Below are 17433 nucleotides of genomic sequence, written 5' to 3'. Positions count from 1 at the left end.
GGCGCGGAGGACCTCGGGGTGCGGGGACGAAGGCTGGCGTCCGGGAGGCCGCAGCGCCCCGGCCTGCGCCCCGCGGCTGGTGCTCGGCCACCCCGCCTCACGCGACCCCGGCGCGGAGCCACTCCCGGCGTTTTTTAAACCGGAATCCGGAGACTCCCAGTGGCTGTCCCTGGAACGCCCCAGCGCAGAGCGACTGCGGAAAAGACCAATGAGCGCACAGACTGGAGGCACACGGCGGCGGTGATAGGAGGAGGGGGCGGGTACCTGGCCGATCGATGGTAGGAATCATCCAATAGGCACTTGGATGAAGTAAAGAGAGGCGGGACTTCTTCGGCGGGTGGCTGGGAGGGCGTCGTTCACTTTTTTTTTTTTTTTAAGATTTATTTATTTATGCATGCAAGAGCTGGGGTACAGGCCAGAGATGCGGGGGGTGAGAGGATTCACCAGAGAGAGTGGGGAACAGAACAGGCAGACTGACTGAAATCCACTGCTGAGGGGAGCAGCGGGCTGTCAGGAGAGGTCTGCTGCGCCATGTGGGTTGCTTCCTGGCAAGGCTGGGAATTGAACTCGTGGTGCAGAGGCTGCGGATTGCTGCTTAGAGCGGTGCTTAACCCCTTGCGCCGCCAGGGAGGCCCGGGGTTCACCTATGAAGGAGTGGACCCACATCCTTGGGTACCCTCTGGTCGAAAATGGAAAGCTCGATTCTGAAGATGTAGATGGTGTTTGTAGAACACATTTCTCCAGATAAATCACTTTCCTCAAACTTTTTATGTTTTTTTTCCCCCCATCACCCTGAGATGGCTTTTAAAGAGAGAGACCCACAGAGAAAGTGACAGCTCCCTACCGCACCTGTGATTCTAGGAACACCCCACAACTATGACTCAAAGCCTGTTCAGCTGAACATTACTGATGTTCAAACAACCAAGTGACCATTATTGTTGGTTAGGTCTTGGAAAGTCCCTCCCTCTCACGCAGGACTTTATGGGAGGGTGGTTGGGAGGGAAGCAAGGCAGGCAGAATGTGTCCAAGGGCCCTCTGCTCTGGGCTGCGGATCGTCATCCCAAAAGCCTCTTACTACACATCCCAAAGTGTTGGAGTTCTTTCTTTCCACATTCATTTTTCCTGTTTTCTTTGATGGATCCACAGTCCTTGGTGCATATCTGTTCTCAATAGTTGTGGGGAAGAAATATCCTTTTTTTTTTTTTTTGGACAAAAGTGCTTCATGAAGGACAATTTATAAATAAAGGAAACCCCCTGTGACCTCAGGTTTTGAAGGGCTATAGCCATCAAAATACCAGAGGGCCTCTTAGTCAAGGCAAATATGAATATTTGTCTATAAGCAAGCCAGGGAAGTGACTAGACATCCAGAGAACTGCTCCCTTTTATAGGCAGCCAGGGTCTAGGAAGGTAAACGATGTGTCCAAGGTCAAGGTCACCCAGTCTTGGCAAAGGTGGGCCAAGAACACAGCTCCCTGGACGCCAGTCTGCTTCTTTCTCCTGCACCATGTGGTTGTCTGCCCAAATTCCTCCCAGGTATTCCTCCCAATTCCTCATCAGAGGTCAGAGCCATGACCTCCTTGTGTGCTGTTTACTACAGAGATCTTTGGACAACAGGGAGGCAAACCAACTGCTTGACTCAGCCCTGAATCTCTGCCTGATTCCTGGTAAGAGAGGAACCTGAAGTTTACCCCCGGGCCTGGAGGCTGTCCTGGAAGCTAAGCCCTAGGGCCCCCCAGGATCACCCGGTATAGGTGTGGACTACATTTCACTTCGATGCAGACAGTTGAAGATAAACTGATGTTTATGGAATTTATTAGTCAATTCTGATTTGGATTCAAGGTCTCCATGCCAAACTTTAGCACTCTGGGCCCAACTCCACTCAGAATGGGAGGCCACAGTTCAGACCTTCCTCATGGTTCCCCAGGCTCAGTGGGAGAGGAGTCCTTTTGTTACAGGGCAGGGTGAAGGGCACCCCAGAACTCCCAAACCTGCCCACTCTAAATAGGTCCCGCCATCCGCCACTTCAAGACAAAATATACTCTAGTGTGTAAGACCTTTAGTGGAAAGGAACTTTAATACAATTAGTGTGCAACAAAGACAAGGGAAAGAATATAGTTTCCAAATCGAGAACCCCGAAGTTACCCATCCCCTTGTGCGTAAATGTCCAACCAAACAGGGTTGGCCCAAAGCAGGGCCACTGAGGCCCGAAAGCCTGCCGCAGTGTAAGGCATCTCCTGGTGGGAACTCACAGGAAAGGGACAGAAGGGGCCCAGCACATCTGGGGCAAAAGGAGCAAAATCAAAATAAAAGCTGCCATTGTTAATCTCCCCACAGGTCTCTCCCTCACATCTGTTTCAACCAGTCCAGGACCAAAATGCAAGCGTAGCTTTTTCCCATCTCTCTCTGCTCCACTTGCCTCCTCCAGGTCTCCTCCTGGTCCTCCATCCTTCCTCTCCTCCCTGCTCAGCTCTACCCTTCCTTGGGGAGGACGTAGGGAACCTGGAGCCTCCCTTTTCCTGGGGGCCATCCTGTTACACTTTCCCTCCTGCACTACACTTGCAAGGCTTCTCAAACTCACCTTCCAGAGCACCCCCTGACGGCCGGATAGAGGGTGCCCCCTCCAGGGGCTGGGGAGATACCTGCTGTCAGCCTAAAATCTCCTAAAGGCATCCCATTTTACCTTACACTGTGAATTTTACATTTGGCTCAGGTGGCGTTTCAAGAACGCATTTCATTCCAACCCTAGGAGCACCCACCCTCTCATGAAAATAGTCCATGCTGTAAATTTCCCTTTTTTTTTTTAAGGAAAGCCTAAAAGAACATCCTAAGTCTCCTGGTTTTGGACAAGGCAGTTGTGGTCCCCTGTACCCTCACTCATGATTTCCTTCTGCCTGAGGACACTCTGGGCCCCTGGGACTCAGAGCTGGTGGATGGAGACCCTTTTCTCTCAACACACTGTAGGCACTGCTGGTTACCATAGAGCCCCACGGCTTTGCTCCTCAGGGCTCCCTTCCTTCAGAATCTGTTTTAAGGAAAGCATTTGGTGTTTTGTTTGAGCTGCCCAGGAAAATGGTCTGAGGCTCCAAAAACTGCCATGGGGTGAGGATCACTGGAACTGACCACTGCTCTCTAGGGTCCCTGAGCCAGTCCTCTTTAGGGTGGGGTTACTGGGAGAACACGTTACTTCCCTGTCAGCCCTAGGAAAGTCCCCCCAAAGAGACCCGAAAGTGGGTGGGGCCCCAGGTTTAGAGTCAGGTAAACTCAGCTAAGAATATTGGCTCCACCAGGAAGTCACTTAATTTTCTTTGGGCCACAGTTTCTTCTACGCAGTTTCTCACGTGAGGCTCAAAGTCAAACACAATGCCTGGGACAGCAGAACTACCTCCAAGTGGGAGGAGTCTGGCAAATCCACCACCCTGAAAGCTTTCCTACCAGTCAGGCTGCTGGGGTTGGGGCTGAGTCCAATTGTGCTTAGATGCAGGGAGCCTGTGGCTGGATGGCTGGGCCTACGTAAGGGGGACGCTTTGCCAAGCAACCTACCACTCTGGGCCTGTTTCCTCATCTTCAGGATGGTAGGTAAGGGTCTCAAAAGCTGTGACCAAGGGCTATCTGTAATCCCCCTGTGATCTCTCCCTGGCAGGGAGGTCTTGAGGGTGTGTGAGCAAGGACACCAACATAGGCATAGGGGGAGGACCCCATGGGCCATGGAGCACTTCCAACAAGTAGACTGTTATTCCACCCCAGGTTGGTTAAAATCACAGACCTACTGAAGGGGCCCAGCTGGGGCCGGAGGCACTGAAACCAGTGTCAGAGAAGGTGCCAAGGCCCAGAGCAACCAGGGAAGGGGCCAGGAAGTGCCAGTGGAGTTTGCAGCTAAAACCTGGGTCATCAGCAGGCCCAGGGACTACACCACAGGTTTAGAACACATGGTGCCTAATTTTAGCTTGGCTTTGCTCACTGACTTCTTCCTTTGGAGAACCAGATCTAGCTTATGACCAGGAGGAACCCCTACGGTTCTTCATTCCTGCAGTTCCACTTCATGATTTAGCTCTACTGCTGCAGGAGGGGCTCGGAGGGCTGGAGGGGTGCTTGGTGGGGTCAGTCACTGCACTCAGGTCTGTGGAGGGCTGAGTAATACCTCCTCGTAGGGGGTGGTGACAAAGGAGGACCTGGGTGTCCTGTTATCGTCTGTCAGCAGCTGCCCTGGGGGGTGTCTGTGGGGAGGGGGAGAGGTGAGGCCTCAAGGCTCACCAGCCTGTGTGGCCCCAGGGCGAACAAGGAGCATCCAGGAGGCAGCCAAGGTCCCATAGGAGTTTCAGCTGGTTTCGTTGATGGGAGTCCGTGAGCCCCCCAGCAGTCTCTCATGCTCACCCTCCTCTGCTGGGGACCGGCTCCTGGACAGGCAGGCCAGCAGTGGGCGGTGCAGTCCGTTGTAGAGGGCAGTGCCTGTCAGGAGAACAAGGAAGCCGAGGATCTGCAGGGGGTGGAAGGCTTCCCAGCGCAGCGCCAGACTCAGGGCCCAGATGACGATGGTACGCAGGCTGTCCAGCACCATGCGGGTGGTGGCGCTCAGTTCCTTGGTGACGCTGATGCCCGCAAAGTTGAAGAAGGCAATGCTGCTGATGTTGCCCAGCAGTGCCACAGCGATGAGTGGCTGCCGGCCGATCTGGCAGAAGGCATCCAGTGCGTCCTCCAGGGTCCCACGGGGGTTGCCGCTGAAGGAGCTGGCCGGGATATAGTACATGGGCACCAGCAGCAGGGAGAGGATCACGAAGCCGAAGAGGCCTGCGGGAGTGGAGGAAGCACATCACTCTGCTTGGCCCCCAGACCCCAGCACAACTTGCCCAGTAAGGCCACCTCTGATCTCCATGCTGCTCCTTCCCAGCAACCCTCACACCAGCTCCTTCCTCTTCCTCAGGGCCTGGCATCTGTCCCTTCATCAAGAGAGATTCCAGCGGCCAGCTGGAATGGGCTGATGGTCTCTAGCTGCCCCTTCTCACTTGACTCGGTCATTTTCTGACTGGCCAGGAGTGAAAAATACACTCTATAAAGTGACCCAGTGGAGGTGGGTGCGGACGCGTGGCACCCACGCTTTCATAACACTCTAGCTCCTGACGGACCGTGCCAACACCTGAAATCCTACACTGCTCATTTCAGAAAGAATTGCTGGCCACAGCCTGATTCCACCGCACCGGTCTGTGATGAGGAGCCGGACCAGCATGTAGATAACCACACTGCTCCCCTTAGAGTCCTGCTGGGAGCAAAATATGAGTGGAAACAAACAGTATGCTGGGGGATGCAGTTGATTTCACTGACTTACGTTCTGCCATAAGCCCCTCAAGTCACGGTGGACCAGGCACAGACAGCTCCGGTGAGGCTGCGGCCACACTGGAGTAGTAGGGCTCGAATCCATCCTGCTCATCTCACTGTGACTTCATAGTACTTGCCTGCTTAAAATCTTTCAGTGGTTCCTCCCAGCCTGTCAGTAAATCTACTTACTTGCCTGATGTTCAAGGTTTTCAAGGACATGACCTTGACCTCTTCAGTTTCTGATTTCCCAAACAGGCAACCAGCATCTCACCCAAACAATTCATCCCTTGCTTCCAAATTCATGTTCAGTTCTCCCCACCTTTGCTCTGTCCTGTCTGTCCTTCCCACTCTGGCCTATTGAAGTCTGAAGCTCAAATGCCACCTATCCCGAGACGTTCAGGTATGCTTGGTGAATGAAACAAGGGCAAGGGTGGTCTGAGCTGAAACGCACTGCTGGTCAGCTCCTCTGAAGTGGGCCTTGAGGTCATTCATTGCATATTCACCCTCTCCTGGCTCTTGGCTGTGTGCCTGGCAGGCACTGGGGTATTTGTCAACAGGCACATGGTGAGGGTGGAAGGAACAGGGCAGGAGGCCCGCCTCTCTCAGGATGCCCAGCACCTCACCCTATGCTCTCCCCTGTGCATGAAAGCCACAGGCTACATTCCAATGCACATGCCCTCAGCACCTTCCTTCCAGCCCCTGTGCCCACACATACCCTCAGTGCCAACAGCCCGCAGCGGGTGCACGTTGTGCTTGTAGACGAACTTCTCCTCTAGTACCATCTGGATGGAGACGATAATCTGGGCCATGATGATCAGCAGGTCCCCTGTGGCAAAGGAGGGGCGATGGTGATGCCAGGCCTGCACTGGAGTTGGGGTTGGGAGACAGCCTGGCCAAGGGGCAGTCGGCAGGGTGGCAGGCCCGTGGCAGAGGGAGATGGTCCTCCGGGGACATAACAACACACACAGCCCCTGACTTGCAGGATACTGTGGAGTTCATGAGGCATGATGGCCCACGCCTGATCTCCTGGCCTCAGAGTGGCAGGGCCAGGCAGAGGGGCAGACACCTGCTCTGGGCTGAGGCTCCAGAAGATCCAGACGTCTGCCTGAGTCTGAGAGCTGCACAAAGTGGATCTTGGAAGACCAGCAGGCTTTGAGAGAGACACTTTTGGTTTAGTCCCATCTCTGAGTGACAAAGTAGTCACTGCACTGGTGTTTAGCCCCTCCTCTCCCAAATGCTGGAGTTTGTAGGTCCACACATAAGTGTGCTTCAGCACGAGCCCCTCCCTCCTGTAAGCCCCCTTCTCACCCTGCTTGTACCTCTCAGGTCTTCCCTACATGCTATGCATCTTTAGGTACAGGTCCACACCAGCTTGTCCCCCACATGCCCTCACGAGGGCGTGGCATCCAGCAGGGCTTGGGAATGTTAGCTGAACTGTGCTGGGCTCCCAGAGAGGATAGGCTGGGGCAGAATGGGACGGGACAGGACAGGATGGTGCGGGCAGCCTGGGGGGACCATCCGGCCGTACCTGTGATCACTTCGCTGAGCTTATGCTGGTCGTCGTGCTTGCTCAGGAGGTCCGCCAGGCCCACGACCACCAGCCCCGCAATGGTGGCGAGGATGCCCAGCCATTGGCTCAGCACCAGCCTCCGCCCCAAGAAGGCCACCGAGAAGAGGCCTGTGAATATGATCACTGCTCCCCGAAGCATCTGGAAGCTAGAGGCGCTGGTCATGGTCAGGGCTGGGGGAGGAGAGAAGCAGGATGTTAGCTGCTGAGGGCAGAAGCTGTCTATTCACCGAGGTGTCCTCAGGGCTGAAGACAAGTGTAGCATATTGTTAGTGCTCACTAAACCTTGGTTGAATGTGAGAGTGTGTTTGTGAGAGAGAGAAAAAGAGAGAGTGCCAGACAGTCCGTGGGAGGGTGGTGGGATGAGATGAAGATAAGTTTGGGGGGAGGCTGTTTTATCAGTGGCTTCGCTCAGCCCTTTTGACTTGGCTTGGCTACTCACCCACATACATGATGCTGGTCCCGGTCATGTCACAGAGGGCCGGGGGCAGGAAAAGAAGGGGGTTGAAGGGCTGCTGGAGAGTCATAGTGGCGTCCGGGTGCCCCGCAGCTCTGCATTGGAGTAGGTAGAAGACAGCCAGGCAGGACAACTCCCCCAGGAACATGCCCACTGCCTGCAGGGACAAAGCCCTAGAGTTTAGAGCCAGAAGGGGCAGCACCTTTAACAAAACATTTTTTGGACACAATCTTTCTACAAATAAGAGCTTAGTATGACCCCAGCACAGCCAACAGACTAAAGCGGGGTTGCTGTGAGGGTGTGGTCAGAGATTGCCTGTAGGTCGACCCCAAAGTGCCTGAATAAACCTCCATGGAAACCTGAAGGCTGTGTAGAGTCCAGTCTGAAAACCATGGTCAAGTTCCAGATGGAGAAACAGGTCCAGAGAGGCTCAAGAACTTTTTAAGGTCATTGAGCAAGTTGCTGGTAGAGCTGAAGGCTGTTGCTTCCCAATCTAGCAACAAGGTATGTTCTGCTCAGTGACCATCCCTTCCAGTGGGCTCGCCGTGGGCGGAGAGCAGGTTGATGTGGTGAGGGTTGGCCTCGTGGCGCCCAGGGCATGGCTGCTCACCAGGGCTCATGTGAGCTTCAGGCAGAGAACTGAGGCCTCTGCCCCTTCCAGGAGTGCCTCATACCCTGCCCTCTGCTCTGCAAAGGCAGGGAGAGCAGTGGACAGGTGTTCCCTAGGTCAGGAAGCAGCAGGGCTTCACAGGGGCACCTGGCCTGAGGTTTGGAAGAGGGAAGGTGGGGAGGGATCAGGATGGATGGGGCAGATACCTGGAGGAAGGGATGCTGGAAGCTGTGCTCTTTGCTCCCTCCACATCCTTGGGCCACCAAGTTGTCCGCCCACCTGCAGCAGAGAGAGAGAAGGTCAAACCCTGCAGTGGGTGGGTCCGGCAGCCCTGGCCTGGTGCCCAGCTTGCTTCTCTTAGGGTCAAGAAGCTGGACTTGGGGGACTTGGCTCAGAGGGGTTTGTCTCTGTGGCAAGTTTTTATCAGAGAGTGTGGACAGAACGTGGGGTCTGGGGAACTTTAACTGAAATTTCATGAACCTTAATTGAATCCTAACAGTTCTTCAAATTACGAATGTAGTACAATGGTACCCGCGAATCTGTGACACACAGAAATCACAGCTATTCTCATTATCACATGAGATTCACTGCAGCTAGTGTAAGGAGCATTTACACTCATCCAAATTTACAGCAATTTTATGTATTAAGCACAGCGGCACACATACATATTACTATATCACACATTTGCTTTTTTAATAACTTTATTTCAATATAATTAGCTTTTTCTGTAACCCTCAATTTTTTATTTGCACATTTTCAAATGTTACTCTGGGCGTCATCAGAATGTCAAAGGCACCCATGGCACAAAACCCATGGCTCCTGGGACACAAGGGACATGACCCTGACACATACCATCCCGGTCCCCTTCCTACAACCTGGGGGTTCAGAGCACCTTTCTAGCATGACTCTAAAGCGGGGGCAAGTCCGTAGCTCTGGAGGCGTGATCTGGCCACACGCTGGCAGGCAGGGTGACTGACCAGGGCCAGCTTCCCGCTGGCCCACCTTCATTCTGTAGTGTCTGCCAGCTGCGCCCTGAAGCTTTGGCCCCTGAATTCCCTGGGTTTAGGTTTGTCTCTGGGGTCTAGTCTGATCTCTGATCTCTTTTCATTTAAAAGTCCTTCAGAGCTGGAGACTTCTTCGCCTTCTGCAGAGCCAACTGCCCTGGAGCAGGTGAGCAGGTGGGAACTCAGGGAGCTGGAGCCAGGGCCCCTGCCAAGTCCGGGAAGGTCAGCCAGGAGCCCAGGGCAAGGGCAGCTGTGGAAACCGCTTCCTCAGTCTGATGCGGCACCTAAAGCACAAACTGGCAGGTTGCAGAACACCCCCAGTTCCAGAAGTGCAGCCACCTCCTGAAACCCCCTTTGGGCTCCTGTCCATGCCGCTTATAGTCAAGGCAACTCACATTATATCACTGTCTCAAGTAATCACTTGAGACAACTGTGAGCAGTTTCCCATCCCTCAGCCCCTTGCTCCTGGCACATCAGCACACAAAAACTGGAACATTTCTCCACTGAATGACTGGATTCCCAGGCCCTACCAAGCAAACAGGTACTCAATCCAGAGGGAAAGGCTCCAGGGGTCATAATTTCCACCTGGGTCTGAGGTGCCCCCTGCTGGAGAACCAGTGGGCCTGTCCCCTGGGTGGGACCAGCGCTGAAGGGCTGGTTAGAGCCCCGCCCTACCCGACAGGGCTGTCTGCTTCTCTGTGTTAGGCCTGCCCAAACAGGTGGAGCTGGCAGCTTCCCAGCAGGAGAAATAGAATCTTTTTGTATCTGAGGGCCTGAGGCAGGCTCAGAGCTCCAGGGTTGGGTGTCAGCAGGACCAGCTGCTGGCCTGGCCCTTCTTCAGGCCTGGGAGAAGCAGGCGGGGGCAGCAGGCGTTTCATCCTGGCCCTGAGATGAGCTTCAGCTTATTGGGCAGGCACTGAAGGACCGGAGGGAGAGAACAGGAACGAAAACCTAGCCCCAGTTTACCCAGGATGACCCCACAGTGGCCCTCACTTGGCCATCTGCAGGACACTTCCCTCACCTGGTTTTGGAAACGCACACTCACTGCGCGCCCGCCGGATCTGTGGCAAGCACTTCCGGTGGGTTGTCGTAAGCCTCACCTCCCGTCTGGGACCCTCGTTTTTTCAGATGGGACTTCGAGGTGTGGGATGGAGGGGTGGGGAGACAGTCAAGAGGGGTGGAGCTAGGGCCAACCCATCTGCTTGAGTTGACGTTCAGAGAAGGCAGCAAGACGCACAGAAGGCTCAGACTTTTGAGCTCACAGGCTGGATGAGTCACGGTTTCCTCAGCTATAACATGGGGATAATAATGCCAACACGATGGGTTGTCAAAAGCGGTGAGATGGGTAGACCTGGCACATGGTCGCTCATCAAGAAAAGCTCTTTCCTCCCCTGCTCCCCCTTTCCTTCTACTGAGCAGAACCAGCTCCCGCAGTGTGGGTGGGGGTGGCCCCAGCTCTACTCCAGCCTTAAGGCTTCTGGGAGAACAGCTATTCTCTGGGACTTCCCCTGCTGGCTGAGGCAGAGGTAGCTGGAAGGCCACATACTATGTCCCCTGTAGTTTCGTGAGGCACAAAATGCAGAAACAGAAGAAACTCAGCTGTCAGCTCATGAAGTTCCTTATCTGACAGAGGAGGAACCCAGGTGCCAGGAGCCCGAGGGACCCAGGGGTCCCCATCTCCAGTTTGGTGACACTTCATTACTTGCTCTCCCCTTGTCTTCTTACTCTAGCTCCTTCCCAAGCCCCAGAGATGTCAGCCCCGCAGATGCACCCCTCGGTTCTCCCTAGACACTGTGTCCTGGGAAAGCCATGGTTTCCTGGGCAGAAGGTCTGGTCAGGCTGAGGGGGTGAGTCACTCTGGTGTGGGCCTGGCCAGTGAAATTCAAAGCTCAGCATTCTGAGAGGCGTGTGGACTGGGGGGTTGGGGTGGGGGGGCTGCAGAGAGACTGAGGAAGTGGCTGATGCGGCCGCCTGAGATCAATTAGCTGTGTGTCCATTCCCCACAGAATCTCTGCCATTTCCTCTTGCACCCCCAGCTTGTCAAGTCAGTGAGTCAGCTTCACTCTCCAGCGGGGCCAGAGGGCTTCTCCACTCCCTGGGGCAAGAACAAGTGTGTTTCTGAAAACAAGTTGAGGGAAGTGTCCTGCAGATGGCCAAGTGCAGGCCCACTGTGGGGTCATCCTGGGTAAACCGGGGCTAGGTTTTCACTCCTGTTCTCTCCCTCCGGTCCTTCAGTGCCTGCCCGCCCAATAAGCTGAAGCCCATCTCAGGGCCAGGATGAAATGCAGGTGCCCCTGGCTCAGTGGTGATGAATGATGAAGAGCCCGCTTATCTCCAGGTATTTCTCAGTAGCTCCTACCAGGTGTTGGAGAAGAGGGTGGGATAGTCACGCACCCATTTTACAGATGAAACTGAGGCTTAGATCCCCTAATCCCACAGCTTCTGACCTCATGGTCATGGTCTACCCTACTACATTATCCTCCTGATTTAAGGCTTTCTCCATTTGGCCTAGGAATCCCTGTGAAGCAATTATCCCAAGCCAGCTCAGAGAACTTAAGGGTATGGCAGTTGCCAAGGCCACAGTTAGGGTTGGCACAGAAAGGACCAGTGAGTGTCTCCCCAAATAGAGGTCCAGGCCTCCTGTCATTTCCTGGCAGGGCCCCTGTGCCCAGTGGACCTGATTATTGGATGGAAAGGCTCTTTACATGCAGAACCCCAGCTGGATTCCAGCAAACGGGCTCTGAAGAGCTTGACTCCATGGACACGTACTGTTCAGACAGAAAGCCCTAGCAGTGCCAGGAGATGCATCAGCAGAAGGTCCTGGGGAGGGTTGGGAGGGCAGCCTCAGAAAGAAAAAATTACTTCAGGGGCCCTCTGCCAAGACCCAGCCTGACTGGTAGCTTTCCCTCCTACGGGTGTGACCTCTGCCCCTGTCCCAGCCAGAGCAGGCCTGGCTCCCAGCAGTCCACCCAAAGCTGCTGAGTGGGCAGAGTGGCCTCCTCTGGCACAGGGCTGACCTGCGGTCCCAGCACTACACGCGGCACATGCTCATCTACTTCCTTACCCACTGTCTTTAGTCCTCTAGGGACCCGGAAGGGAAAGTCTGCTCACTCTACAGTCCAAGAAACGGCAAGAGGCTAGTATGACTCTAAAACTGAGCCCAGAGTAGCCTCTAACTCTGGGGGAAAGACAAACAGGGTGACAGCAGGATCCTGGGCTGGGAGGGAGGCTGGCTACCTGGAGGGAGGGCACTGTGAGGGCATGGACACAGCTTGTCTGTGCTTGTCTGGGTGGTGTGAGAGGAAATCCCCAAGGAAGGGGACTTTGGGGACTGCAGTAAGAAAAGAACAGGACTGGATTAAGATCCAGAGACCCAGGTTCTGCCTGCACATCAACCAGCAGAGTCACAAAAAAAAAAAACTTCTCCAGGCGGGGCCTCCCTGGTGGTGCAAGGGGTTAAGACGCAACCTATGAAGCAATCTGCAGCCACTGAAGTACGAGTTCAATCCCCGGCCAGGGAGCTACCCACATGGCACAGCAGATCTCTCCTGACTCGCCCGCCGCTCCCCTCAGCAGTGTGTTTTCAGTAGATCTGCCTGTTCTGCTTCCCACTCTGTCTCTGGTGAATCCTCTCACCCCCTGCACCTCTGGCCTATACCCCAGTCCTTGTGTGCATAAATAAATAAATCTTAAAAAAAAAAAACAAAAAACAAAACTTCTCCAGGGGTTTCTACTGTAAAGTGTGGGGATCAGGCAGAGAGCCCTACAGTGCCAGCACAATACCCTGACAGGTGAGGAGAGAAGCTCCAGACTCACCCCATATGGGTGGCTATAAGCAAGGATTCTAGAGCCAGACTACTCTGACCCAAATAGGAAGTCTGCCACTTGGTAGGTGAGCTGAACTTGGCCAAGCCAAACCACCTTTCCAAAACTGTTTCCTTATCTAGGGATGAGTTTCCCTACCCCATAGGGTGTTGATGGGAATTCACTGAGTTCCAAAGATGAAAGGAGGCCAGAACAGGGCCTGGCATGTGGCAGGTGTTATCTTGTTAGCATTCACTGTGGTGAAATTCTTGTCTGTCTGTCCCATTCTTTTCTGCCAGAAACTGCAGGTCAGCGTGACTTCAGGTCAATAATTCCCACAGGACACAGAGCCTCTATCCTGTGCTCTTTCTCTCTGAGACCATGCTTTTTACAATCTGGCTTCAGAACGTAGTTTAGAGTACAATTCTAGGGACTGTCATAGGTGGCTCCTGAGAGGCCCCTCATTAGGTTAAAGGGCGAGAGACAGGGTCAGAGGTTGGGCCCCCACCTGGGAGCCTCTCTCCTACTTCCCAGGGAGCCTCCAAGGGCAAAGCCTCCTACCTGACCGGTTTGGAGTTTTTTAAGGAAGGAGCTGAGTCAGCAGAGTTTATCCCAGTAGTAACTGGCAATCTCCACTCGCTTTGGGGACAGCACCTGCCAGACCTAAGTCACTCTCTTAAGTACCTAACAGGCCTGGCTGGTGTGATGGATGGATAACTTGTTCCGCTGCACTCAGATCCTGAGATGGAGCCCTCCGGTTGAGTCTCTTTGATAGCTACAGGCTCAGAAAAAGGAGTGACCTTCAGGATTCTGCATCCTGAGACACATCCCAAGACACAGACATGTCTCTGCAAGACAAAGCTGGCCAGAGCCCAATTAGATACAGGCGGGCCCCTCACAGAGCTCCTTTGGGGAGTGGAGTGATTGCCAAGTGGGTACACATCTCTCTCTTCCACCTCAGACTCTAAGCAACTTGGTCACACATGTCTCCTTCCCTGAGTCCAGACAGTGCCTCACACATACAAGTACCTCATACACCAGACCTGGGGCAAACCCAAAGGGTGACAGGTGACTGCCCCCTCCCTCCCTGTCTGGCCTAAGGACACTTGTTTTCCCAGGCAGAATCCTGGATGGATCACTATCTCCTGATCTTGTGAGTCTGGCCTTGTGGCTTCATTCTGCTCTTGGTCTCTCCCACCTGTCCCTTCCTCTCCCAGCTCACCTGCCACCTAATTTCCTTCATCTACTATACAGCAGCCTTGGAGTGGCTTTCTCTGCACCAAATTACTCTTCACCTTGACCACCAGGCTTACCATATCACTCTTAAACTGTCACTCCCCTGCTCAAAGTCCCCTTTTTTGATTGTGGGCATTTTATGCGAGTTACAAAGCACTTCCATCTCTTCTTGTTGCTCCCTGGCTTCATGTCCCCACGACATGCAGAAATCTCATGGGAGGCCTTCCATGAGGGCTCCCCACTAGCCTCCTCTCCGCCGCCATGGCCCTCCACGCTCCCTGGTCACTGGGTCCGCATGGTCTCTCTGGTGGCTGCGGCCCAAGTCTGGGATCCGGGTCCACAGCTCCTGGAGAGCTGAGCCTCTGACGCCAGGGCTGCAGGGAGCGGCAAAGAGGAACCAGCCCAGCCCTTTCCGTTTAAAGATGAGGAAACTGAGGCCGGGAGACGGGAAGTGTCTCGTTAGGATCAAGCATAACGAATCCAAGCCAGGGCTCGGTTCCTCCAGCCCGGGGCACGGCCTCACCCCGCGTCTCCCCGGGCCTCGCACCCCTTAGGTGCTCCAAAACCGCGTGAGCCGACCGCTGAAACTGGGCAGGCGGGGGAGGGCAGGAGAGGGGCGTCAAGCAGGGGCGTCAAGCAGGGCGCGCGCAGCAGGTGCGCGGGGTCCGCCGCTCCCTCGCGGGTGGCAGGAGCGCCCGGTCCTCCCCGGCCCGCCCGGACTCACTTCGCGGAGAGCGTGTTGATGGAGCCGGTGACGAGCATGAGCCCGGCCAGGAACAGCTGGTACTTGGTCCAGGCCATGGCGGCGGATGCGGGGAGCCGAAGGCACAGGACCCCCGCGGCCTCTGCGCCGGCTCCAGGCGGCGGCTCCGGACCGGGTCACCGGGGGGCTCGGGCGCGAGCGCTTCCGGGCCGGGCGTCACGTGACCGGAGCCGGCCCCGCCCCGCGCCCGCTCGCCCCGCCCCCGGGAGGCGCCGCAGAGCCGGGCCCCCCCCGCGGTCCGGGCAGGGCCGGCGCCCCGGGTGCCAGCAGCCGGTCGCAAGCCCAGGTCTCCCGGCTTGCAGACGGGCTTGCGGGGACGCCGCAGTGGGGACGCATCCCGGGTGTTGGTAAACAAGGGAGCGCGGAGGGCAGAGCAGCCCAGAGACAAGCCCGGCGGCTGCCCCAGGGAAGGTCAGCGCCGCAGTCTCCTCTCCACGGGGCGCCCGGGGCGCTCGGGAGGCCGAGACGTGTCCCCGGGGCGCCCAGCCCGAGGCGCGCTCATATCTTCCGGAAAAGTGGCGTAGGAATCTAGTTCCACTTCCCCGGAGACCATTATTGTGGCTGAGGAAACTACCTTGAGAGCAGCCTAGAGATTTTCTTTGTGATCACGCTAGTGAGTGTGGAGCGGGGGCAAGTCTTCCGTCGCCCCCAGATCCGTGCCTTCGGGACTCCCCCTCCACCAGGCTTGCCCCCCTGCGCCTTCGTGGATTTCCGGGAGGCTGCTCAGAGGCATCCACGCAGACTGTTCCTACATTTGTTTGCAGAGGAGTTCTGGCATTCAGGTCCTACTCCTGGGTCTCGGGCCCCAGCTGTCCTCATCGCCAGGCCTTTCATCTTCAGCCCAAGCCCTGCCACACCACAGCCGAGTGCACTGCTTCTGGGAACCGCTTCACACCCAGCAGGCACAGTGCCCCCTTACTGCAGATCTTACTACTGGAGGGAGAGGTAGGACCTGCCTGCCAGCTCCTCCTGCCAGCCCTTGAACTTGTGAAAGTGACCGATGTTCAATCAGAAAAACTATCAGGGGACAGCAGCAGACCCCTTTATTGCAGGAAAACCTGTCAGAAAAGTGCATAAGTGGGATCCTGGGCACAGTGTAGGAGGTCACCAGACAGACAAGCAAAGGGCTTTCCCAGAGGAGGGAATAGTGTGTGGGAGGGCACAGCGTGTGTGTGTGGGTGCGCGTTTGGAGTGTGTATGCGTGGAGTGTATATGTGCGGTATGTGTGTGTGGAGTGGGTCACACAGACCATCCAGGAACTTCCTTCTTCCCTCACTGGAACCTGCTCACCTCAGTTGGAAGAATAGAGACACAGAGGTTTCTTCAGAGCTTCTTTTTTTTTTTTTTTAAGATTTATTTTTATTTATTTATGCATACAAGAACTGGTGTGTAGGCCAGAGGTGTATGTGTGGGGGTGATTCACCAGAGACAGAGTGGGGAGCAGAACAGGCAGACTGACTGAAATACATTGCTGAGGGGAGCAGCTGGGGAGACAGGAGAGGTCTGCTGCACCATGTGGGTCAGCTCCCTGGCCTGGGATCAAACTTGTGCTGCAGTGGCTGCGGATTGCTTCATAGTACTGAGACTTTAACCCCTGTGCCACCAGGGAGGTCCTCTTCGCTACTTCTTGTCCTTAGTCACACCACTAGTTTTTTGTAATTTAAAAGGAACCCATTCAGTAATCCATAAACTCTTACTGAGACACTGGGACCTGTAGAGAAGGATGAAACAGAGCTTCTGTCCCAAGGGCCCGAGCTGCAGTCCACAATAGCTGGTCATCCCCACCCCACTGGGCGGCAGTGCCCACAGGCCAAGGTGGCATATTAGTGGGACTCTGTCCAAGCCAAGGGCAATGTCCTGAAGTAAACACTAATGACCAGTGCTGTCCCCAGCCGGACATGATATCACTAGCTGCAGTCTTTGTCTCATAGCCACATCATAAAATGAATTTTAATTTATCACCATGTTCTGACGATTCATCAAAATGCTGTCCCTGGCGCCCAGGAGACATGAGGACCTATTAGCAAATACACATGGTGTTGTGGGGAAAGAATTGGGGTGTAAGCCAGGCATGGGGGTGAAAGGATTCACCAGAGACAGTGGAGAACAGAAAAGCTTGGTTTATTTAAGTATACTGCTAAGAGGAGTGGTGAATGAGACAGGACAGGTCTGCTGCACAGAGTGAAGGTCCTGAGGCTCTGTTTACACTCCAGGCATCATTGAGTCATTAGGGTGACTAGTCTTGGGTGTGTCCTGACTGATGATCTGAACTAGCATAATGGATCATCAGCTTAATGTCCAGGTTCCCATGGCAGTCCCATATACTCCCTTTTTTCCATCTAAGCCTCCCAAACTTGCTCCGTGGGCAAGGCGTGGGGGGGGGGGCTTACATTTTAAATTTAGTATCGATATCACAACACAAGGGGCCTGCCTAGCACCAGGCACACTCGCGTACAGTGTCCCAAGACAAGGGATCCTGGAGGAGTCTGGGATTTTATGAGGCGAGGGGCTAACTAGCATGGAGTCACCCTGCCACCACTGAGCTTGCGTAAGAAGCCAAGGGATCTGGGAAAGGATGGCTCCTCCAGGGACAGGAGCAGGGGCACGAGAGGCACAAGCAGAGCTATCTTGGATCAGGCGCCCATTGTGTGTCCACCTGTGCTGGGAACTTTACCTCAGTTC

General features: G+C 55.0%; 1 protein-coding gene across 1 annotated transcript; it reads right to left on the bottom strand.

Annotated features, from left to right (window-relative positions):
* Positions 1-4315: 4315 nt before the first annotated feature.
* Positions 4316-14789, bottom strand: SLC35F6 (solute carrier family 35 member F6; the record flags this gene model as incomplete). The annotated part of the gene is made up of 6 exons (XM_084236071.1): positions 4316-4785; positions 6026-6136; positions 6839-7051; positions 7320-7491; positions 8151-8223; positions 14713-14789. The coding sequence occupies 6 exons, from the start codon at positions 14787-14789 to the stop codon at positions 4316-4318; spliced, it is 1116 nt and encodes a 371-aa protein (XP_084092197.1).
* Between the last annotated feature and the right edge of the window lie 2644 nt (positions 14790-17433).

Source organism: Talpa europaea (assembly GCF_964194135.1).
Source record: "Talpa europaea genome assembly, chromosome: 6".
Classification (NCBI taxonomy): domain Eukaryota; kingdom Metazoa; phylum Chordata; class Mammalia; order Eulipotyphla; family Talpidae; genus Talpa; species Talpa europaea.
Note: the sequence above shows the minus strand (reverse complement) of the source record. Positions and strands in the feature narration are given on the sequence as shown.